Source organism: Erpetoichthys calabaricus, chromosome 8 (assembly GCF_900747795.2).
Source record: "Erpetoichthys calabaricus chromosome 8, fErpCal1.3, whole genome shotgun sequence".
In the NCBI taxonomy this organism is placed as follows: Eukaryota; Metazoa; Chordata; class Cladistia; order Polypteriformes; family Polypteridae; genus Erpetoichthys; species Erpetoichthys calabaricus.
In genome coordinates, this window is record NC_041401.2 from 196,239,862 (window position 1) to 196,265,856 (window position 25,995).

Here is a 25,995-nt window from a genome sequence, read left to right on the forward strand (position 1 = left end):
GATAGATAGATAGATGGACTCTGTTACTACCCTGAATGGCTTCTTGCTTTTCTGAAACTCCAATACGCAAATTTCTGTCGATTAGACCTGCAAGTACGAATTTTGCTGTGCGGAACATGTGACAGTAAATTAAACTAAAGTATGAGGCTGTATGCTCCCTATCGACTCACACTATTTAACTAAACACGTAGAAAAAAAAAAAAAAAACAAAGCAAAACCTGAGGTACTAAGAAGTTTTTGAGTGTCCCCAAAAGTAAAAACATGCACTAGGCAGATTAAAAAAACACAACACAATGATTAATTAATTTAACCACATCATCCAGTGCATGTCATAAATACTAGGTTGGATTAAAGCCTGCATTTCAGGTCCAGAATTGGTAACCCAATGGTGTTTCATTTTCAGTTGTTTCCACTGGTTTCTCCAGCACGGTGCCTGCCCTTTATTTCTGGTGTGTTCCTAGCGTCTCATTGTATCTGTCAATAGTGGATCCCTGTCTCTGATTAAACTGCTATTTCTCAATTCATTACATTCACGAGTGTGACATTCTGGAAGTGTACAACTTATTTTGGTTCGCTCTGTGCGTAAAGATGATGGTGATGTATGTGATTCATGGCGCTATATGCACCTTTCAAGCTGGTCATTGTGAACTGCATTCCATGACAGGAATTTAAAGGGACAAACTTTACGAGATGCAACAATCCGACAGAGCTTATTAAATCGGTGAGGGCAGCACTTGGATTTAGCCCGTACTGCTCCACGAATTCTGCTGAAGGCGTGAAGTCTTCTGCATTTGTAGGTCGCTATCATTTCTCTTTTGCCAGAGGTGTTGTACATGCCTTGCTGCCCTTTAAAAAAAAACAATAAACAGCTGGGATCGTGCGGATTTTTTTTTCTCCTGAGTTCATCTCATCTTTTGGGGGAAAGCAGACCCCTGCACTGCACCGCGCGCCACTCTTAGTGATTTACGAAGAGTACAACACTTTTGGGTCATTCAAGAAACTGTTGACTATCTGAAGAGAAAAGAACCCATGTCCATTCTAACGCCCCTTTTTTCCCCCGCATTTAATTTGTACTCACCAACTGGTCTCTTCTACAGCGGCGGCCCTGCTTCAGCACTCCGCGGCCTCTCCAACCGCCGTCGCTGAAAAACGTCGTGACGCAACGAGTACAGGGCGTGGCCTGTGGAGTCCGGGCGCCTGCGTGACGTCAAATTCGCTCGTCGACAACACTGAGTGCAGCCGCTCGTACCCGCTTGGCGGTTCGCGCGAATTTCTTCCCAAACTCGGTCTTCGGCGACCCCTGGCTGCGGGATTTTGACAATCGGTGAGTTGATTCCCCACCACCGGATCTCTTTATGTAATTTTCTTTGTCTTCACTTATATCAGCGTTTCTCAACCTTTAAGTATTTGCGATCCGAGTTTTCATAAGTTTTAATCTTTAGTTTTTTTGAAAGGAGCCCACTAATACCAATTTGTTCTTTTTAATTAATGATATATCATAGATGCATATTTTATTATACCTACTTAACTTTTATCGACATGTATCTAACTCTATATTTATTTTTCTAGTATCAGAATGTAGTTTAAGTTAATTTGTTTTGGTTTCAATAGATGGATTTTTCATATTTTCGATTCTTGTTTTCTTTTTTTTCACATCTTCGCGCCCCCCTTTTTGTTACTTCGCACCCCCCTAGGGGGGCACACCCCACAAATTGAGAACCACTGACTTATATGGAAGAAGATGATCCGCTGTGGCAAACCCTAACGGGAGCAGCCGAAAGAAGAAGATTCTGCATTTATTAAATAGTTTTATCAGATTTACAATCCTATGAGATGTAGAAATATAGTACGTGTGTTTTGGCCGTTACTTTAATTTCTGAGCTCTCCTTTTTTCCTACTAATTAACTTTTTTTTTTCTGTGTGGTGTTCATTCCTTATTGTACGTAATAATGACAACAGCAAACGGAGTAGATGCGGGAAAAATGACTGTAAATGATGGAAGGTTTGGCCGCAAAAATTTCACAACTGTGTTTGAATGTAAGACGCATTTTGTGAGTTACATTTTGATAGTTTTAAAAAAAGCAAGAGCACAAAATGATCATTTAATTATTTAATTTCTCTTTTTCGGGACTTTTGGTTTGTTAATCTCATGGGGAAACAGAGACGTGCGGTCAGGGGAGGCAGGTGAGGTGTCATCATGAAAAGTAAAAAAACTGATAATGATAACATAAAATATATTTGTCTATTGGTCTGTGCTATACATTTGTTTTCTGTACGATTCCAATATTAATCATTTTTATAGTCGAAATCGATGCATTTGCGCATTCCCTGTTCAAATACAGGCGAGAAACGCGAGGTGCGCCAGTAACAGCCCCCAATCCCCCCCCCCCAGTGAGTTGACGCCTGCAATTGGCGCGTGTCTGTTGCTGTCTCTCTGTTTGTCGCCAATCTAATGTTTGCAGACACGTTTATTATACACCCTGACTCTTCACAGTCTGGCTAATATGTTTAATGAACGTGCGTGACTTATTTAGTCTTGCTGATCGGACATAAAATTTGTGAATTTCCCATTGGGATTACTAAAGTATCTATCTGTCTATCTAAAACCTCCGTGAAAGGCACAAGGTGAGGCGGATAGTACCGTGCCGGCCTGAAGGGGGCGCATGTGAGCCCAACAGATGCTCGTTGCTGCTGTTCTTCTACGCAGAGGCGCCAATAAGTTAGCGAGATCAGAAAGTCAAGTGCACTGCAGCGGTTCATTTATTTATTTATTTATTTATTTATTTGTTCTGACTGACTGCCAAAATGGAAGATCAAGACTTTTAAAAAAAAACTAAAGAAAAATAAGGAGGGATTTTTACAAGAATGTGACGGAGATTTTTGTGGAGAAGGATAGGCACATGGACGTCATTTACAAATACTGTAAAGGTAAGACTATAAACGGTTTTCAGTTTTATAAAAAATGGGATCAGATTAAGAAAAAAAAAACAATATTTAAAAACTAAAATTTGACCTTAAATAAAATATTCGTTTGTATTTCTTGTTATCCTTTTGTTGAAGTCTGTATTAAAATTGATTAAAGCATCAGAATTAAAAGCTTGTAAAAACAAGTAAATATTTCAATTAAGATCAAAACTGAAATCCGTATTTTTTTTTTGTACACCACTCAATACTTTCATTTGTACTGAATGAGTATGAATTGTGGAATTGCAACAGCAAATTTAGAACACATGGAGCAAATGCGCTCTCTCCGCTCTCTCTCTGTCTCTCTCGCTGTTCTTTCTTAGCCGAATATGAATCGTACCTGTGTGTGTGTAAAGAATGCTGATGAGATATGAAACATAACCAGTAGTCAACGTGCATGCTGGCTGCCAACTGAATAGTGAATAAGCTACTCTTTGGGGTTCATTGATTTGTAAATCTGACTCTGAAGGAGTCCACGCCTCACCAGCCATGACACTCACCACACGTCACTGGGGGCAAATTCAGGTAGCCAGTCGTGGCAGCGCCAAGTAAGTTGACCATGAAGTGGGGTCTGACGCTTAAGCAGCTGCAACCTCTCAGCATTGTGTGCCATTTGTCATCAGATCTTCTCTGCTCATGCGTAGTCCCTAATCCTGGTGTCAGAGAGTGGCATTGTATCACGTGCTGATTAGCACATGCAAGTAGGAAATTCATCACACTCTGCATATGTGACAGAAGCAACCTTATAAACCAATAATGAGCCTATAGTCATTATGAGGATGTGTACAAGAAATGCCCAGGACAAAGTGGCATCACAGAAGCCATTGTAATAGGTATGGACTTTAACTCTGTTTGCCTTTGCCGCCTGTGCTTAAAAACATCCCACTCCTGACACCAGTATAATGGGTTTGTGCCCAAGTGACATGCTATACTGTTGGACTTAAAAGAATACTCCACTCCAAAAATATTTTTAGTGTTATCTACACCATGTAGTTTGTAGTGATGGTGGAGAAAAAAGTTTATGATATAATAGAAGCCAACAGTAACCAGTGCTATACAACAGCAAATGATATAACAGACATCCATAGAAATGAGAAAGAAAAATTTCATGTTTCTCTTGTCACATATTGCAGTTTAGTTATCCAGTTTAATGTACAACGCATGCTTTTTTTTTTTTGCTAAAATATAGTTAAACAGATACTCTCTGGAATTGTCAGCCACATACTGCAGTCTGCTGGGGAAGAAACCTGAGGCTCAAAGACACACAATGCCTGAGCAAACGTTATCAGGAAAGTCTGCTCCATCACAGGGCTGACGCTGGTCATACTGGAGGCTGCTGTGGAAGAGAGGATTGCATGCCATCTTGCCGTCTTGGAGCACCTTTAGCCACTGGCTCATTCCAGCATGCGGTGCTAAGAAATGTTTTAGATGTTATTATCAGCCCTGCCCGTGCACGCTGGGAAATGTAGGTCATCACAGAAAGGTGTGACTGTCACTTTAGAATCGGATGATTAAAGGAGTAAACACACACATTAGTTAGGGTTTCAGTGGAATCTGCTTTTGTGGGGTGTGGGCTTCTTGTCAGCCTCTTCCTTGGTGCTCTCTGTTTATATTTTTTATTGGTAAGTACAGTAGGTTGTCTAGCACCCAGTCACTTTGTAAAAATAATGAGATTGCACCTATTTTTAAATTACTGTTTAACACCCCAAGTTATATTTCCTTAACAAGAATTTTAGATTTTAACTACGCAGCTGCGGCCAAACTTGCTTGCAAACTCCTAGAGTATCGAATAGAGCTGGACACTGTTACAACTCGTCATGTCTTCTTGCTTTTCTTTACCTGTGTGCTAACAGGACAAATAAAATAAAACATTGAAAATACAGACTCTAGTGTGACCATAGTGACTCTATAATGCTAAGCCAGTTAGATAAAAAGATTTAAAAAGAAAAAAACTTAAAAATGAAATTTAAAAAGAAAACTTCAAAATAAAAACTTAACCGCATTTTAGAGTTTGGCACCCCCTTGTGGTCATAAAAAATGGAGTCTCGAACTTCTCAAAAATGTTTTTTTTTTTTATTTTTTCCTCACAGAGTGAGAGATTTTCTGTGGTGGTAGTCATAGTGGAAGGAGGGCAGTGAAGTTCTCACTTACATGTCCGACCATCATGCAGCATCGTGGGTACTGCCTTTCATATTTACATATCTCCACTATATAGCGCCTTTCATATTTACATATCTCCACTTTATAGTGCCTGTCATTTTCCCCTCACATTTTCACTATATAGCGCCTTTCATATTTACATATCTCCACTATATAGCGCTTTTCATATTTCCCTCACATTTCCACTTTATAGCGCCTGTCATATTTACATATCTCCACTTTATAGCGCCTTTCATATTTCCCTCACATTTTCACTATATAGCACCTTTCATATTTACATATCTCCACTATATAGTGCCTGTCATTTTCCCCTCACATTTCCGCTATATAGCGCCATTCATATTTACATATCTCCACTATATAGCACCTTTCATATTTACATATCTCCACTTTATAGTGCCTGTCATTTCCCCCTCACATTTCCACTATATAGCGCCTTTCATATTTCCCTCACATATTCACTACATAGCACCTTTCATATTTACATATCTCCACTATATAGCGCCTTTCATATTTACATATCTCCACTATATAGCACCTGTCATATTTCTCTCGCATTTCCACTTTATAGCGCCTTTCATATTTACATATCTCCACTATATAGTGCCTGTCATTTTCCCCTCACATTTCCACTATATAGCGCCTTTCATATTTCCCTCACATTTTCACTATATAGCACCTTTCATATGTACATATCTCCACTTTATAGCGCCTTTCATATTTACATATCTCCACTATATAGCACCTGTCATATTTCTCTCGCATTTCCACTTTATAGCGCCTTTCATATTTCCCTCACTATCTCTTCTGCTAGTAGTAATGTCAGGACAGTACAGTGAAATCTTTAGCCTGCATGCTGTTATGTGGGAGCAGCACACTAAATTAAAAAGGGTGTGAGGTCTTCAACTAAACTACCAGAGCAGGTGATTAACTCTAATTAACCCTTTCTGGTCCACCTAATAATCTAAATTGTGGATGACAGGATTCCTGAAAAGAACTCGTGGGAACCTGGTGTAGGCAGTGTGGTGTAGTGTTGAGCAGGTCACTTGACCTGCCCTGTGCCCCAGTTATGAAACCAGTTGTATCATAAATGTTACAAGTCACCTTGAATAAAGGCGTCAGCCAAATAAGTCAATGTACATGTAGTTTACAAACTGCAAAAACGCATCATTTACTCTTCTGCAACAAGACCTTAAGAAAGGCTACTAAAAATCAATAGATGGGTTATTCATCTCTGTGCAGTGCGGCATATTGCCATGATGGTATAATGACTTGTTCATTTGAAGGACTCACAGGTCTTAGACTAAATATTTAATAGCAAGAGAAATGTGCCCCAGTGAAGCCACCTCAGATCACTCCAAAGTGGTGTTTTGTTAGTTGGTCACATTACAGAGATGAATAAACACCTCCCTGATGCTTTCTAAGTATTATCACATAAGAGAAGATGAGTAGTAAATGCAGTTTTGCAGTACCCACAGTAAATGGTTAAAGAAATTTTAAATACACGTTATGATGTGTTAAATCAGTCAGCTGGAGAGGAATCCAACCAAAGTAGGAAGGCAGCTGTCTGTGGGTGCTTCACGGGCAAGGCGGGGCTAGATACTTGAGTGGCGGCTGTCAGGGCGGGGCTAGATACTTGAGTGGCGGCTGTCAGGGCGGGGCTAGATACTTGAGTGGCAGCTGCCTGTCCAGCCTAGAAGGGAAGGACCTCTGGAAGATTTGAGAAACAGGACAGAAAGTGTTAAGAGATCAAATATAAATGGCAGCCCTACACAGTCACCAGTGCTTGCCTTTGTCTCAGTGTGTGACAGTGGACAGCAGAAAGTGAAGGAGCTCCCCTGATACCAGCGGTGTTCACACTGCAGGGGAGCACAGGTTCAACTCTGCTTCTGCCTGACCAACACTTCACTAACTACAGAGTTCCAGTGCGGGTCTGTGGCATGGTGGCAAACTGGTTACCTTAAAGAGCACAAATAGCCATACAGCATCTAAACGCTTACGTCTTATGAAAAGTAGATGTTGTCATGCACAAATGCCATGGATGCACGTGGAAGGCCGAGCCTATAAGATAACATGGAGTACAGATAAGGGTGGCACATCCCTACTAACCTCGCTCTTCCTCTTCCAGCCCAAGGGTGAAGGAGGGCCCCCCTGCCACTAAGTTTTTCTTAACTTGCTGTTAAAGCAGGACTTCACTGGGATCCCAGCACTTCACCCAAGACTGCATCTTCTGTCCTTCACAAAAGTACAAGGTGGCCAAGTTTTTTATTGCAGGTACCCCGTTTGTAATGCTATGCATCAATTTAAGATGCTCGTCTGTTAGCTGATCCCATTCTCCGTAATGTGTAAACAACTCGGCTCCCTCTGCACCGGCTTTGTTAAATTTGGTACACTTATTCACTAAGGAATTTTTTTTTAATTAAAAAATGAATATTTTAAAAATCAAGTCTCTTTGGAGCATTCTACAAGACTTCAGTTACAGGTTGGCTTACTGTTTACCGGTGATTTCAACTTGTATATTTTGCATGTTGTCATCTTTAACTTATCCAATAGCCAAACAGATGCATGAAACACTGGGAGAGTCGCTCACAGGGCAGCAACTTGACTCTGATGATGGCGGCTTAAGCCACAGCAGCGATTCAATTGTCCTCTCATACCACAACAGGTAAGCCACAAAAGTAGGTAAGGTAAGTCACTTACCTAGAAATGTACAGAACAGGACAAGAGAGAAGTGTGGCTCTCAGTTACGTTACACCAAAAACACCCACACAGCTACACTATCTGTTAATTGTAAGAAATGCTCCACAATGACCGGTGGCTATCCACCGTGGTCTGGTTTTATTGAGACTTCAATACTAACGGACTCTCCATCGACGTTCATGTTTAACAAGTATAATAATAATAATTCATTACATTTATATAGCGCTTTTCTCAGTAGCGCTATCCACACAAGTATAAACTACCAAAGGCCTGCCACAGTAAGGATCATAATGTCCGTTTGACGACACTTGAGCCATAATGTGATGTCCACAACATGAAAGCAAATTCACCACCACAAGCCTAGTTGGGTCCCATTTTTAACTACACGATACTGTAAAATCTGCACTTAACAGCATTTTATGTACAGTTCCATTCTATGACGTGTTATTTTTGAATAGGACTCATTGTTACATAGATACTTCATATGAAAAATGATACTTCAATGATAAAGTTGAATATGGTGCAACGTTTTAAACAGCCAAGTCCCTGAGCGCAGCTAAAAGAAAAGGTCCACCTGGCCTGACAAACTCTGTGCTGTACTGTGTCCAGTGCTACCTCAGTATACGTCCTTAATCCGTTCCAGATCCTTGGACTTATACCAAACTGGACGTATACCAAATGAATTTTTCCCATAAGAAATAAAGGGAAAATGATTAATCCGTTCCCATGAAAAAAAATCCTATTGTTATTGGTATATTATACATTGATGAGGTTGTATAAAATAATTTAAAACACTGCTTAATACTAAAATACATAAATACAAGAGCAATTACATGAAATAAACGAAAATTTAACCTCACTTTACTTTTTAATAACGTCTTTGTTTTTCACAATCGTAGATACCATCATTCTCAGCATACGGTATGCAGCAGCCAAGTCCCAGATACGCATGCCACCTTCATACTTTTCAACAATCAATTCAAATTTACACAAAAAACACAAAATCACATGGAAATTCACAGAGTTATAGCGAGGGTTGATCACTGAATACTAGCAACTGGCGTACGGACGCTCGTGGGCAGTCGTGGCTTTCTCTCTCAAGAGGTAAACAAGGGTAGCGCGCCGTGTTCAAGCATGCCAGTCGTATTCCAAACAAAATGTTTCGTGTCCAAACAGGACGTATACCAAGTTGGACTTATTCTAAAGTGGAGGTATCCCGAGGTACCACTGCATTTCTATTTTACCTAAAGACTGCAGTGTTGTCCAATGGGTAAATGAGAAAGAAAACGGCCATAGAAAAGCTAGTATTTAAAACATATGACAAAGAATAAAGAGATTTACTAACTTCTCTGAAATATCTACAGGCCAATTAAAAGTAAGAATGAGATGGTGGACGTATGGCAGAGTAGAGGAAGCGTTCACAAGTTTTAATCTTAATATTTTTACATTGGTTTTGTTGAAATGGCAGAGATGACGACCAGCTGTCTGCGATGGGCCAGTCAAGTTTCAAGGAATCCTGCAGATCGTCTGCCTCAAGTCTCCACCTCAAACGGTGCGCGACGTTACCACAAACCGCCATTCTTGTACTGAACAGGCTTATTCTGCATTTCTTTGGCTGCCTTTTATAAATATGCCATTTCTTTCAGTCCTTCTCGCTGTTTTCAGTGGCACAGTCATCTTTGTTAAGGTACTTTATGATTCACGGGCCTCTTTTTCAATTACATCCCAAGTTTTTCTCTAGTCACCTGAAAGCGTTCCACCATCAATCTGTGACAGTCCCTTAAACGGTACGTCTTTCTTTGGCACTTCTCAGTGTACTGGGCTTTGAGGGGGAAGAAAGGTCCATGGAGTAGAATTGTTTTTTTACACTTTTACTGTACCTAAACCAAACTTCCAAACTGAATGGAAGTACTTTCAATTTTAAAGATCTTTTAACTTTTTTGAAAATGTGAACTACTTTGTGCCCCAATGTGCACAGCTCAACACCGTCCATAGTTCATTTATAGTCCGCGTCTATCTGGCTTTTTTTGCTTCTCCTTTCAGCTTCTTCTGCACAGGGTAGTTAATTATGATCTCATCATCTTCATCACTGTCGTCATTTTCAATCACCATGGATTTTCTGCGTTCCAGTACAGATGGCGTGCATAAAGGAGTTGTGTCCTAGAAAAGTTAGAAAAACATTACAAAGCAGAACATGAAAAACAGATTTAACATTCTGCATCTGTAAATGACTACTTCTACACCGTTAACAGCAGCTCCATGACTAAAAATGCTGCATCAAATAAAAATGGACGACTGTGCATTAACCTCCTTGGCGTAACATTTACCCAGGAGAAAACCAAGCCAAGCACTAAGTTATTACATGTGACGGAAAAATGTAAAATACCAAAACATCAACATAAATAAATACAGTTGGAAAAAGCAGTCACAGGTCCACTGATGTACATCCTTCATGTGACACATTTTGAAATTGTCACCAACACACAGCCCAGCATCACAATCCGGACAGCAGAAGAGCGTTTCTTTGCCTGAACCGCATGTCCATTGGGTTATTGTGGCCTACCACAGCACTAGGCCTAGTGACTTCCACATCTTTCTTGTCCCATTTAAGTGCGGTGTTCAGCCTTCTGACCAATTCTCTGCTCAGTTATCTTCTTGCTTGGCTGTAGAAATTGAGGGACGACTGGTGCCCTCCCATCTCCAATCACTGATTCCAAAGGGGCACCCTGGCATTTTAAATGCCTCTGAAATCTTTGTGTCTGTTCCTCAGTTTTCAGGGACTTTGAGTAGTCAGGTAGACTCAACAGAGTTCATCCATCTTTGTGAGGTTAAAGTGGTGAAGTGCACACGGGTGAGTTCAGGTGGATTGTTCAAATTCTAATGGCGACAGGTTGAGGCTGGGATTTCTGATCATGGCAAACTAAATATGCTACAGAGGCACCTATTCAGAAATGTTGAAAATTCAAACATTCTGATCTGTCTGCGCTTTTTAACGGGTTCATATATTCCTCCCACTTTCTCAGGCTATTCAAACCAGTGTACCTGTTGAACTAGAATGCCCCGCTAACACACAGGACAATTAAGGATCAACAGGCGGTGTCTGTTGTGTTTGAACAGGGGGAGTTTAAAGCAAATTCAAGGTGAAGGTTAAGGTGAAATCGCAGTTAAATTAATTACTGGTTAAAATTAGTTTTTATTTAAACAATGAATACAGTTTTAGTATTAAAATAATGCATTGTGCCACTCCCGCTAGTAGTGTGAAGAATTTTTTTTTAAACATACGTAACTGTAGCATATAAATAACAAAAGGCTACAAGCTGTAACTGCTTATAAAAGTCAATCATAACAAAAGTGCAATCAGACATTTTAAAAGTCAAAAGCGTGAAGATGGTGAGGTCAACAATAAAAAAGCAGAGGACATCAACAGAGTACAGCATCTGTGTTTTTAAGAGTTTTTTCAAACTGTTCATATGTGACAATTTTATGAGTAATTTTTTTGAAGCAATGCTGGTAAATAAAGTTTTCAAACTCTCCCTTATTATTTGGCTTGAAGTTGAAACGAGTTCTAACTGCAGAAGAACATCCACTTTCAATGTCTCTATAATTTATTATTCCTATACAAGGTCATTGATGGGACACCTAACCCCCGCCCCACCCAAGTACTGTAATTGATTAGAGGCAGAAACTGTCCAATCACCACTCAGAAGAATATTAGCCAGTCAAAGAGAATTTCAGAACTTTATTCTATCCAGATAGCACCAGTGATACCTGCGAGTTTTCTAGCATTCAAATACAGTCGTGCATGGACTTTAAGCTCCATTGGGCCACATGTCAGTCACAAAGTATACAGGATGTCACACCTGAAGCTCTGTGGGTCACCAGTACACATACTGGAACTGCTGGTACGGTATAGCACAAAGCAATATTCGAGTCTCAGCAGCCTTTTTTCAGGGTGTCACATGGCACTTCTGAACAGCCAATCAGCTGTCATCATGCCACTCACTCCCTCTACTGTGCAGCAGCTTGGAACAGCCACCCAGCTGTGCTGACAAAACTCCACAGGGGAACAGTTGGTCAGTTTTGGTGCCTAGTTGTGATCAATCGATACACGACGACACACTTGTCATTTTATGTGTTGGTGTTACAGCACTTGGAAAACTTGTCATTCATTTGTTGGCACTTCACAGGTGAAAGCACATGAGTTGGGACTGAAGAATCCAGTTATAAAAGTAACCGTTACCCTGTTGTTCACACCCACTCATCACCAGTTAGCCTTACCGTCACAACTCTATTTTTTAAATGGTAATTTAAAAATGAAATGGATATAATCACTGCTGTTTGATTGTGTTTTATCAATGCAGGGTGCACTTCTTGATTGTTAAAAATATGCCATCCGAAAAAAAAAAGTAAGAAGCCAGTAAGTCAAATTTAACACAAATAAGGGCCTTGTCAGCGCACTGAGCAGGTTAACCATCTGCTGGCACAGGCTGACCTCTTTTTCTCATATCATGCACTTAAGCACACGTGCCATTTCAGTTTCAAATGGAAAACTCTGGACTTTCCACCAAAGACCTCTACAGTCATTCATTTTACCATTTTGGCCAGCAGCAAGGTTGCCACTGTTTGTACTAAACACAGATCTCATTCCACTGCTGCACTGCATGACTTTCCCATTCTGAAGCAAAAAGACTTCAAGTTGTTGCAGTTGTAACGAAGGTCCAGCGTCAAAAACCATCTGATGCACACATTTTCTTTTACCCAACTGCACACCTTAACTGCTTTAAGTGCGTATCCCATGGGACACAAGAAATTTACTTACATACCTCACTATTTACAGATGTATTTTGTTCAGTCTCCGGTTTCTTTTTTTCTGGTATTTGTTCAGCCTTAAAAGGAAAATAAAGATTCATTAAACTACCACACAATATTAAAACACAGAGTGCACTTACATGCACTAACAAAGACCAGGATGAGGCAAGTAATTGGTTAAGGTTTGTTAAATAAAAAAAAAAATCTGTGGTTTCCATGCGCAAGTAATCTTTTGGAATTCTCTTTTAACAAAATGCTCCAACGTCATTAAATTACACAAAAATAAACTCATAAATGTCACCATTGGCCATCGTGAATCCGAATGATCATTTTCTTGTGATTTAATAAGAAGTTTAGTCCTTCATGTGCTGTGAAGTAAATTAACATCCATCCCATTTTTTTACATCCCCAGCCTGAGCCCTTAAAAGATGTGTGGCGTGAACACCAGCCGCTGCGTCCCTTGATCACTCTGTTACAACTAACACTTTAATAGGTTTCTGTTACTGGATTGCACACAGTGCACTCTTTTCTGCTATGCTATGCAGCTGAGCCAGCAAAGGAGTGGCATACTGGCACGAGTGCTTCTTACCTTACACCTAATGGTCTCCCCACACAGTGACTGAGGATTTCTAAACATCATAAAACATTCTGTATGTCTGGTATCTAAAGCCAGTGTCACTCTACTAGTTTTCAGCTGGAGCCTAATTGAAAGGCGTTTTCACACTCGTAGTCCATTTCCTTTATTCTGAATCAGAAGACGCCAAGTTATTTTGTTTCAGTCTCCTATTACTTTGGCTGCATTTCCCACAGCAAACTGTCAAATAAACCAGAAGTAATAATAAAACACGCCACAAGCATTCTTTGGGCTTCTTTCATTGGGCAGAGGTGACCTTTATTCTGGGAAGGGTCAACAAGAGCTACACCTGGGCACCACCACCACCACCTTTGCTGTGTTCTTGTTTACCAAATCTGTCTTTATCAGCAGAATGCCCAAATCTGATAACTGGAAGACGACATGAAAATTATGCGTTACTTTGAATCCTACTGAAAGGAGACATTTTATCTAAGCGACTGTACGGAAGATGGCAATCCGTAATCACTTTTGATTTAGACTGAGCATATCAGGTGAATTAATTTTCACTGTATGATGCTGCGTATTTACTTTCCAGGTTAGAACATTAAAACACTCTAGACGAGAACAGGCCATTCAGTCCTATCCACTTATTTTTTCCAAAAAAACATCAAGTCGAGTTTTGAAAGTCCCCAACGTCTTACTGTCTACCACACTACTTAGCAGCTTATTATAGCAAGCATCTATTGTTCTTTGTGTAAAGAAAAACTTCCTAATGTTTGTGCAAAATTTACCCTTAACAAGTTTCCAACTGTGTCCCCGTGTTCTTGATGAACTCATTTTAAAATAACAGTCTCGATCCACTGTACTAATTCCCTTCATAATTTTAAACACTTCAATCATGTCATCTCTTAATCTTCTTTTCCTTAAACTGCATAGGCTCAGCTCTTTTAATCTTTCCTCATAATTCAACCCCTGTAGCCCTGGAATCAGCCTCGTCGCTCTTCTCTGAACCTTTTCTAGTGCTGCTATGTCCTTTTTGTAGCCTGGAGACCAAAACTGCACACAGGACTCCAGATGAGGCCTCACCAGTGTGTTATGAAATTTGAGCAGAAAAACTCCTGTGACTTGTACTCCCCACATCCAGGCGCTATATAACCTAACATTCTGTTAGCCTTCTTAATGGTTTCTGAAGACTATCTGGAAGTCGATAGTTTAGAGTCCACTATGACTCCTAAATCCTTCTCATAAGGTGGACTCTCGATTTTCTGACCACCCATTGTGTATTCAAACCTCACATTTTTACTTCCTATGTGTAATACTTTACATTTACTAACATTAAATTTCATCTGTCCAAGCCTGTATGCTATCCAAGTCCTTCTGTGATGATATAACGGATTCCAAATTAACTGCTAATCCTCCTATCTTGGTATCATCTGCAAACGTAACCAGCTTGTTACTTATATTCCTATCTAAATCATTTAAATATATTAAAAATAGCAACGGCCCTAACACAGACCCCTGTGGAACACCACTCTTAACATTGCCTAGTTCTGATGAGGTTCCTCGCACCATCACCCTTTGCTTACTGTGTCGGCGCCAATTTTGCACCCATCTAAAAACATCACCCTGAACTCCCACTCCCATAGGATATTTGGAATCACATGTCTACTGTCTTAAGGCCTGTAGATGTGCGTTAATAATGTTCACTTTGGAATGTTTAACATTTGCTACATCATGTTAATGTACTTCCAGTGTCTGCACCATGCCCAAAGTGTGAGGACACCCACCCACATGCATCATTTCAAAGTGTCAAAAAAAAAATAAAAAAATAAGGCCTGGACGCTTCCCGAAGAATGTGGTGTCAGGAAGTCTCCAGAATATCAAAGTCCATTTATATTCCCCTACATGTGTACTGTCCCGAGTATAAAAGGGGAATGGGATATTAACTTCCAGTACCTAAAGTCCAAAAATGCTGGTACCATACCATTTAAATCATTTTCAGTACCGAGCAAACCTAGTTTTGATGCTATTTAAAACCTTCATGTTGTCAAGGTCTCAATGTGGTGATAGCACATTAAATCAATCATCAATGCATGTTGTGTAACCTTCAAGCACCAAGAAATCAAATGTAATCAAACTTACAAATCCTGGAAAATCATAATCTATCCCCTTCCCAGCCAGTCTCTTCCTCTTCTGATGTTCCTTCTGGAGAAGCTTTTTTGTCATTTTTGAATTCTGCTCAGCTGTGCGTACTTTATTATAGCGTGAAACAGCAGGAAGTGATGGCTTCTTAAATATTGTATTGCATCCTTTAAAAAGGGTTGGGTGGACTTTTTCGGGTGGAATGACATTGCCTGGAGAGGAAGAAATCGTAAAGGTGAATCATTTTTGATCATTCCACACAAATTACTTTTTTTGGGGACCAAGTACAGCTGAGCTACAAAGCCAACAATGCTATGCAATTCCCTATTAGTTTTTGAATACCCCATAAATGACATGAACAGAGGGAAAAAAATGGCACTCGATCACTGTCAATAGCAATGCCAAGGTAGCCGTGTTCATTTCAAACACAGGGCTCTCCATAAGCACTGGGTATGTGGTGTTAAAACTTAATTATGCTACATGCTCAGGTCATTCACATTTAAGATAAAGAAGCTGGAAGCCAATAATAAAACAATGCTTTCATTCTGGCTATGCATTTAGACATTTGTTTAAACGTTGTAAAATAGTGCCTCTTTTGTACTCTTATAACCTAAATTTCAAGTTGCATCCACTTACTTCTGAGCCTTGTATATCAATAATAGCTACAGGTCACAGAAAAAATAAAGGCAACATCTGATTAGTGTGGTGGCTCCACGCTGGAAGGACCGGGTGAGGGAGCATATATAGAGCATTAGGAGCAGCCCAAACCAATCGTTGCAGCAATGCCTTGGACTTCTGGAGGGCTTCATGGGAGCTGGAGTTAGGTTCAGCCTTGTTGGGATCTGTGGGTGCCACCAGGAGGTGCTACAGCTGCTGCTGAGCCCTTATGGGCAACTCTTCCACCACACCCAGAACTGTACTAGAAGTGGAATGACAAGTACTTAGGGGTGCTTTATAAAAGGAGCCAGAGTCGGGTGGGAGAAGACAAAGCTTGCCAGGAGGAGTGGAGGAAAGAGGAAGAGAGAGAAAGAAGAAGAGTTTTGTGCTGTGCTTGACGATTGTGTTGTGCTTGTGGGAAACTGGGGAAGGCGTTTCCACAAGGAAAAAGAAAAATCCTGTGTGTTTGTACTTGTACCTCTGCGTCTGTCTGTGTCGGGTGGGAGGAGCGCACTCCGCAGGCCACATTACATACAGTGCCTTCAGAAAGTGTTCTGACCCCTTCACTTCTCAGTTTGTAATGTTGCATCCTTATCCTAAAATCATTTAATTTTTCACACATCAAGCAACATTCAAGACCCCAGCATGACAAACTGAAAGCAAGATTTTAGGATTTTTTTGCAATTTCATTAACAATAAACTGAAATATCACAGACACAAGTACACGGATCCAGTGCTTTGGCTCAGGAGTTTCCACACCTTGTTTAGTGGTCTGGACTGATTTGGAAAAGGCACACACCTGTCTATAGGAGGCGCCACAGCCACGACCTCGCTTAGAGACAGGATTAATCTGGAGAAAGTTACAAGATTGGGGCAACTCAGTTTAGTGATTTGTGCAAAAAGACCCATTTCAAGAAGGATGGTTACATGTACAATAAAGCTTTCATTTAGGATTTTGATTAGGACAGATTTATCTGTTGCATACGAGGGGGGACCCAAAAATAACCGGAATTTTGTTGTTGTTAGGTTGGTACTTGTAGTACATGGTTGGGCCGCTAGGGCGATCTAGTTACACTCCTCACAAGTCAGTCTGCCAAGTGCCATCAGTCTGGAAGGTTGTGCTTGTGTTCAGTTAATTTTTTTGTAAAAGTAGGTTGCACAACAGTGTGAGAAGGGAAACGCCCTGATTTGTGGGAGTCGGGCGATTGGTTCTTTCATCATGACAGCGCTCCATCTCACACTGCTCTCAGCATTCGCCAATTTTTGGCAAGAAACGGTATGACAACCCTGAACCACCCACCCTACTCACCAGATTTAGCTCCGTGTGATTTCTTTTTGTTCCCTCGGATGAAAAAAAGACTTGAAAGGTAGGCGTTTTGCTGACGTCGAAGAGGTAAAACAAGAAACGACCAGAGCATTAATGGCCATTACTTCAGACGAATTTAAAAAATGTTTCGAACAATGGAACAAACGGTTAGATAAGTGTATTTCTGCCAATGGAGAGTACTTTGAAGGAGACTAATTGTAGTTTGTACAGAAAATTAAATTAAACATGTTTTAAAAATATTTCCGGTTATTTTTGGGTCCCCCCTTGTATGTGTGCTCTACCACTCGCTTGGGAAAACTGCTTAGAAAGCAGACAATGGAAAACTTACACTTCAAAAGTCGTTCACCAATAAGGTAATTGTTCATTGTGTCTGCCACAATCTTTGCCACTTCATCACATTCAAACTCCAGAAAAGCATAGCCTTTGCTGCGTCCAGTCTAAAATAAAGAAAAAAAAATGCAGAGGTTTTATTTTCTAAAAGATATGAATAATTTACTGTGATTCCCAATATAATGAAGGTCTCTCTAAAAGATACTGATCAATACCAGAGTGAAGTGAAGATGGCCTTTTATCGTTACATTAAAGTAATAATAATAATAATAATTCATTACATTTATATAGCGCTTTTCTCAGTACTCAAAGCGCTATCCACACAGGGAGGAACCGGGAAGCGAACCCACAATCTTCCACAGTCACCTTACTGCAAAGCAGCAGCACTACAGTGTTGCACCGTGTTAGCCATTATAATGAAAAGTCAAGCAAAATGACACCTATCATTGACTAACTAAAAAGATTACAATGTGTAAGCTTTCGAGGCAACTCTGGCCCCTTCTTCAGGCAAGACTGAAGAATGTCAGGTCAGGTGTGTACTGGAAGTGGCACAAAGGCACATCCCTGCGTGCTGCTGGCGCACAGCTAGATTTTGGGCACACTGTGCAGGAATGCAGACACAGCGCTTTGTACCCAAAGTCAACAAGGAGAAAATTACATCAGACACAGAGGCACAGCCCCCCAAACCCCACCTTAACATACGTCAATGCACTTAATAATGAAATCGACAAATGACGCTCTGGTCAGAACCACATGCCACCATCAAGCGAGACACAACATATATAGAAGTAGCGTTCACATACAAAAAGCTCAGTGTCACCAGTTAATACCAGGAAATTCAAATGCTGGATGGTAACCTCCCGGTTACCTGAACTCAGCTCTATGCCCGTCACGCATACATATATCTTAATTTTGGCCTTATACAGTTCATAATAGAAAAACTTAACAATAGATAATAATAATAATGTAACAGAAAACCCCCATTCACCGTACCTTTTTACTTCTTGACAAACGAAGCCGTACAACTTTGCCAAACTGGCTGAAATATTCCCGGATTTCTTTCTCATAAAAGCCTTGTGGTATGCGTCTCAAGCAAATCACTCCAGGTGTCAGTTTTTCGTGCTACAATACAGAAAATAAGTCGGTTAGCTGTAACATGGAGGTCATGGTTAAGATGTTCACCAAAGTCTCAGCTGCTTTCCATTCATGGCTTCTATCCTAAGATGTATGCTTTGCCCAGCTTATCCATTTACAAGCCTCTGCAGCCGCTTTACCTTGAGGACCCCACATCAGCTGGATATCTGGAGAATGACAGCAGCCTGCCCTTTTCACTAGAACTGGAATATCACCTTAAGGTCCTAAACTATCTGAATAACATCAGTGGCAAAGAGGAGTGCGTCCCAAGAAGCTGACCTGAACAAATATATCTGTGGCTCGCTAGGGAAGATGAAGGAATACAGTTGTGGCCAAAAGTTTGGAGAATGACCCGAGTGTTGGTTTTCACAAAGTTTGCTGCTTCAGTGTTTTTAGATCTTTTTGTCAGATGTTTCTCTGATGTACTGAAGTAGAATTACAAGCAGTTCAGAAGTTTCAAAGGCTTTTATTGACAATGACATGAAGTTTGTGCAGAGTCAAGATTTGCAGTGTTGGCCCTTCTTTCTTTTTCAAGACTTCTGCAATTCGCCCTGGCAGGCTGTCTGTCCATCAACTTCTGGCCCCAATCCTGATTGATGGCAGCCCATTCTTGTAGAATCAGAATTTGTCGGTTTTTGTTTGTCCACCCGCCTCTTGAGGATTGACCACAAGTTCTCAATGGGATTATGGTCTGGGGAGTTTCCTGGCCATGGACCCCAAATTTTGATGTATTGTTCCCCAAGCCACTTAGTTTTCACTTTTGCCTTGTGGCCCGGTGCTCCATCATGTTGATCACCAAAGTGTTCTTGGATGGTTGGGAGAAGTTGCTCTCAAGAGGATGTTTTGGTGCCATTCTTTATTCATGGCTGTGTTCTTAGGCCAAATTGTGAGTGAGAAGCAACCCCACGTGACATGAATGGTCTCAAGATGCTTTACTATTGGCATGACACAGGAATGATGGTAACACCGCTCACCTTTTCTTTTTTCCGGATGCCCAAAACAATCAGAAAGAGGATTCATCAGAGAAAATGACGTTTCCCCCAGCAGTCCAATCCCAGAATATCAGTCTGTCCCTTTTCTTGGCTTCTTTGCTGCCCTTCTTGATACCCGCCAGGCCAACCTTTTTTTACAAATACCTACCGCCTTCGCCCACCTGTGACCAAACTTCATACAATGGGAGACCGAGCCTTTGCAGCTGCTGCTCCATGGCTCTGGAATGCCCTACCAGAGAGCCTAAGAACACAGCAGATTGTGGGCGGTTTTAAAAAACAGCTAAAGACACTTCTATTTAGGAAAGCTTATTAACAAGAATGCTATGTTGTTTTATCTCTGTTTTTATCTTGCTTTGCCTTTTTAAACTTTTTATATTGCACTTTGAGATTTACTACTAATGTAAAGTGCCCCTATAAATAAAATGCATTATTATTATCCTCCAAAAGTCTTCACCTCACTCCCACCTGCCTGCTGCCATTCCTGAGCAAGCTCTGCCCTGGTGGTGCCCACAGCAGAATCAACTTTAGGAGATGGTCCTGGCACTTGCTGGACTTTCTTGGGTGCCCTGAAGGCTTCTTCACAACAGCAGGGGAAATGGATTTTTGGGATTAAGTTCATTTTCATGGCAAAGAGGAACTTTGCAATTAATTACAATTCATCTGATCACTCGTCAGAACATTCTGGAGTAGATGCAAATTGCCATCATAAATACTGAGGTAGCAAACTTTGTGAAAATTAATATTTGAGTGATTCTCAAAACTTTTGGTCACGACTACATCAAGGAGCAAAGACTGGAGATGAAAAGGTACGGATTACAGGGTTTTGGTGAGCCAGGAACCATCAACAACCACAGTCACTTCAGAGGTGGACTCTTCACTGGCCATATCAGCTGATCATCAATATGGACTGTTCATAACTGATGACCAAGTGAGGAGACAACAACTGAGAAGGCTACACAGTGGAAAAGTCATGGGAGCAGATGGAGTCAGTCTTAAAGTTCTTAAGGTCTGGGCTGACCAGGAAATGGTTTTTGACTTTCACCACACCAAAGGGCCTCCATGCTTGGTCACTGCTCATGGAGTGGATGTGGCGCACTGCTACAAGTACTTTGGGGGGGTGTTGGGACTGAAGAAGAAGGAGCAGTGTAGACTGTTCTCTTTGAGGTGACTGCACTCCTTTTGGTTCGGTCATACAGGGCCATATGCATCAGTTTCACCTTCCATGTCAACGTCTGATAATCAATTCCCACTATCAATGGTTAACTTTGTTCAAAACCTGACTTTACAGCCTCTTGTTTACAGACCATTGCGTGTTGGTCAAAGGCTCCGCCCTACTCATAAATATTCATGAGTTCCCTTAGAGTGGTATAACACATAGAAATTCAGGATATTGTTTTTGTGGTATGATGCGATCTAAATTTAAAAATAGACATTGAGAAACGTTTATATTTTTCCCAACAGCCTTAATTAAATCCTTAACTCTATTTTGTTATTTTTCTATGAAATTGCCATTTTCCTGTGTAGGTTGCTCCCTTAATTGTAGCTGAATAATGACAGTTAACAATGAGCAGCGCAGACACCTGGACAAATGACACTAAAGTGGGCACTTCAGTGTCAGAGCAATTAAAGTGCTCGAGAGTAAATAATGGATTAAATAATTACAACATCCTATAAAAGCAGAATGAAAATCACGAGGATGACGAAAATATTAAAACCCAGTTAAAAAAAAAAACAGACTAGAGTATCTCCATGTAACATAATATAAAAAAAAACTTACTTTTGTAACTTCTCTATGGACCCGCAAAACAAAAAAACTGAAATAACAGCTAGAATTACAATTAAAAATAAAAATAGTTGGTTGGAACAAAACCCCAAAGTGACATTGGGTCTCCAGGACTGAGCAGAAAATGACATGCAGCAATCTAAGCAGCAGCCACACACCTTTATAGTGCCCCACTGCCACTGCACTTTATATCTTTAGTGAAGTCAGAAGTTTCTCTGGTGTGTATATGATTGGGGGGGGGGGGGGGGGGGGGGGGTTGGTTGGTTGTTTAATATAATAATATTTATTAATAAAGAGTCTACACTTCCCTCTGGGGACAAGTACTAACTGTATCTATCAGCAGCATGGACCACAAGATATAAAGTGCCCTTTAAAAGATGGAGTCAACAGTTTTAAATTCTTGGGGGTTACCATCACCAATGGTCTCGGGTGGACCAAAAAGGCCCATTAGTGACTTTACTTTCTCAAACATCTGAGGAACTTTTACGAGTGCCCTGTCAAGTCCATCCGGACGGGCCACATTGTATGCTGTGTGGAACATGACCCGGACACAGACAGGCAGACACGTTTAAGTCACCCAACACACGTTTATTTTGGTGCTCCATATTTACAATGAAGTGCTCACAGTCCCCAAGTGTCCTGGCCACAACACAATGCCTTCTCTCTCTTTCAGGCCGCCTCCTTGCCTCCTCACAGACCTTGTCCTTCTTCCACCCGACTCAAGTCCTGAATGAAGGGAGGAAGCCCCTTTTATAATCACCCGGATGTGCTCCAGGTGCTTCCCGGCAATCTTCCACCGGCACTCTCCAGGGTGGCAGAAGTGTTGGCTGCATACCCAGATGCACTTCGGGTGTCCCCTGATCCTCACCCCCCCAGCACTTCTGGGTGTGGCGGAAATGCTAAGGTCCAGGCTCCCAAGGCATCAGGGCACCCCCTACAGGGATGAGCTTCCAAGCTCTGTACCCGTGGTCCCCATAGGCACCAGGGCAGTCACCCCCACGTGGTCTGTGGAAGGCGTACGCCCTCTTCCAGTCCTCCCAGCCGGGTTGCCCTGCCAGCCACCTGCAACAGCTGATATGGCAGCAGTTCAGCAAGGCATTGCAGAGGGGGGGTGAAAACAGTGCAGATCATCACTGGCACACACAGATGCCATCTCAGCAGGGCATATTTCACAAGAGCTGTCTGGGAAAACCAAAACAAATCTTAAAGGACATTCCCCACCCAAGTCAGGCAGGGGCTATAGAACTGTGGGATTTAAGAAGAGTGTCTATCCGCAGGTAACAAGGCCGCTCAACTGTCATATGTGAATTAAGTGGCACGTCTTCTGTGATTCTTGTGCATATAATGTTATACTTCGGGTTATTAGTATTAGATTTAGCTTTGAGCTTTCACTTTGTGATGGTTTATGTTGATTATTGTGCCTGCAAGGAACATAACACAACTCAAGAATTTCCCTGCTTTGTACGTGTGGCAATAAAACAACAGACCTAGACCCCCCATTCTAAAGAACACATCTACTTATACTGCTGCCACATAATACAACCTACATGTTTTTGGGATGGAGGAGGAAATTGAAATACCTGGTGACAAAAGAGAATGGGCAAATACCATGTACAGGGCCAAGTGATAACCCATACCACTGGACCGGAGACCCAGCAATTTTAAGTACTGTGCCATCTTTTATAAGATTTGTTAGAAAAACTAAAACACAAAACAGGGCAATTCTGTGTCCCAGCATCAAATCGAAATTGTGTTGCGCCAAGAAACTGCTCCTCTAAGTGCCATATTGGGTAAATGGTACCAAACATGGCTTAGGTGTGCATTTAAAGTGAGAGAAAACAATTCGCAACTACACCTGGAAGCTGTTCAATCGTCAAATGGTGGATGCGGTGTGTGTGTGCCAAGCAACATACTGTCGTCCCGACCTCGGCGGACTCGTGCCCTGCGCCCGATGCTGCCCTTACTGGTGAAGCCAGGATATGACACTTTCTCGGCGAATCGAAATATTGTACAGTACTTGCTTTTTCAAGTTTCGTTGCACTTACTTTACATTTTATCACGTGTCCATTGTGGACGTTCACTATATTTAAAAACCCTATGCCTGCTCAAGTAACCCTCAAGCTAAGCTAAAGAAGTCCCGAGCCTAATCGTAACCCTTTTTGTCTATTTGTTGTTTTGTTTTTTACTCTCTTTTATCAGTGGAAGACCGTACTTCAACCATCTAAGGCCAGCTTTTTCTGCAGTCCCAAATGCCACCCACCCATGCCAATCCAGGCCAGGCGCTTGTTTCCTGGCAGCGGACACTCAACACGCTGCTTTACAATCCTCGGCCCGATCGCGTGCTCCACAGTCTCCAGCCACGTCGTCACGTTACCTTTTTAGACTGACTCTTAATGTTCCGAACTTTCTGCTGAAATTCAAACTCTTCTTCTGGGTTCAACGAGAGCAGGTTTTTAGGCGCAGACACAGGACCTTCTTCTTTAACAGCCATCGCTGCGACACAACAACTCCGACTACACAGTCACGTTGCCTTCTCTCGAGGGTGGTCAAGAACTCGCGATTACCGCCGAGGCAAGAGAGAAGCTGAGCGGCGGTCCGTTTATTGTCTAGCGCCATCTGGCGTGCGGAGGTCTGACAGGGTGATAAGGAAGAGGAGGCGAAGTGCGGGCTCGCAGATCTCTTAAAAGAGAATAAAACAGCCCTGGCTACTTATCACATGTGTAAATTCCTGCCTCTTTAAGGGGGTTACGTCCACGCTAGGACGTTTTCATTTAAAAACGGACTTGTTAAACGAAACCGATCTCCATCCACATTTGAGTTTTCGCATCGTTTACTAAAGCATCCCTGCTGTCCATGCTAAACACCCTAAAACACCCGTGAGGGTGACCTTCGCTCATACTGGGCGGATAACTCCTTGCCGGGACGATGGAGTGCCGTGAAAATCAATTTCACGTGTGCTTTGTGCGATTTAAAAACGAACATCACAGGCGGGACTCTTTATGAGCAGCGCGTTCACAGAAAGAAACCCTTTAAGAAGCCGCAGAGAATTGTCACCGTGTCACGTTAATGCGCCGATCACAATTGAAAGTGACAGCCTCCAGAACTGGCGACAGTTGTCTTAATAATAATAATGCATTTTATTTATATAGCGCCTTTCCCGTGCTCAAGGCGCTTAATCATTAAATAAAAACAAAGCACGTGTTAAAGCAACACGCTGAGCTCTGTGCTCATTCACGAAATGATTGATTGTTATTAGCAGTGCACCATAATCCAAGCGCCTCTTGTACCAAAAAACATTTGTAAAACAAACTCAGTAAATAAATAATACCTAAATAAAGTGTGTGCGTCAATGCCTTCACCTTACTACGTTGTGGTTTCATTTCTCCCTGTCCTGTCATATTGTGACCCTGGCTGAATTCTACGCCCGTTCTCCACTTCATTAAGCGCCTCGTTTTTCATTTTGCTGCAGAGTTAAGTGTGAACAGTAAACAATGCTGAGAGGCTTTCGACCGAGTTATTTAGTCTCGTTTTCACGGGGCTGCAATGGTAACTCCGCCAGCCACGAGATTTATAGCAAAACTTTAGCGACGGGTATGTAAGTTGCCTTTCACGCATGTATGCGACATTCACACTTCACAAAAACGCAATTTCAGGGTAGGCAGCACGAAAAGCACCAATGAGAGCAGCAGCTCTGTTTAAGCCGTAATTGTTGGAAAATGTTTGTCTTCCGTTAAGTGTGACCAATCAGAGTATGATCCGTTAAAATAATCAGGATCTAATCAATGAAGGAGGGCCTCGAAATACCCTCGAACCAATCAGAGAGCGCTTACGAGGATCGTTTCTTGAAAACCCCGTATTTATGTCCATCCACGCGATTGGCGTCTCATTGCAGTACCACCGCTCCCTATACGCAGAGTACGCAGTCTGCGTAGGGCACCAACTCCCAGGGGGGGCACCATTCCAGCTGCTCAAAAAAATCGTTTTTATATATTATAATAATAAATTAATATTAATAATATACATATACAAATAAACAAAAATATAAACGTATATATTGCATTTTACGGTGAATGCAGAGTAGGCTAAGCACACGTGATGACGCGCGCGCCCATTTGAATAACGTTCTATTTTGGCCCCAATAGTAGGTGTTTTTTTTATTATTTTATTTTTACTTCCGTAATATTTGGGGGAGGGGGCACAAAAGTAAATTTCTGCTTAGGGCACCCATTTGGCCAGCAGCAGCCCTGTCTCATTGATAAAACTTTGGGTGGATTCGAGCGTGAAAATAAGCACATGCCAAAAAAATAATATTTATAAAACCTGGTGTTGGCACATTTCAACGCCACTTCCTTATTATAAATCAGCAATAACCTTGTACATGTGCGCATGTGAACGCGCGAGGAACACCGCCCTGAAACATCCA

At 41.5% G+C, this 25,995-nt stretch overlaps 2 protein-coding genes across 22 annotated transcripts in view; both read right to left on the reverse strand.

The window, feature by feature from the left end:
- clasp1a (cytoplasmic linker associated protein 1a) overlaps positions 1-1,211 on the reverse strand; it is a 991,009-nt gene extending 989,798 nt beyond the window's left edge. For 4 of the 21 annotated variants that reach the window (XM_051930281.1, XM_051930278.1, XM_051930283.1 and 1 more), the window contains exon 1: positions 1,079-1,186. The gene's annotated coding sequence lies outside the window, so the exon portion shown is untranslated. Of the gene's footprint in view, positions 1-1,078 lie in introns of all 21 variants that reach the window. The other 17 variants (XR_007935484.1, XM_051930265.1, XM_051930261.1 and 14 more) reach the window with 11 other exon arrangements.
- Positions 1,212-8,673: 7,462 nt separating this feature from the next.
- nifk (nucleolar protein interacting with the FHA domain of MKI67) lies at positions 8,674-24,130 on the reverse strand. The gene is made up of 6 exons (XM_028808061.2): positions 23,947-24,130; positions 18,657-18,785; positions 17,662-17,770; positions 15,350-15,561; positions 12,648-12,710; positions 8,674-9,984 (listed from the first exon to the last, which is right to left on the reverse strand). Exons 1-6 carry the CDS (start codon positions 24,061-24,063, stop codon positions 9,838-9,840), a joined length of 777 nt encoding a protein of 258 aa, XP_028663894.2. The 5' UTR covers positions 24,064-24,130; the 3' UTR covers positions 8,674-9,837.
- Between the last annotated feature and the right edge of the window lie 1,865 nt (positions 24,131-25,995).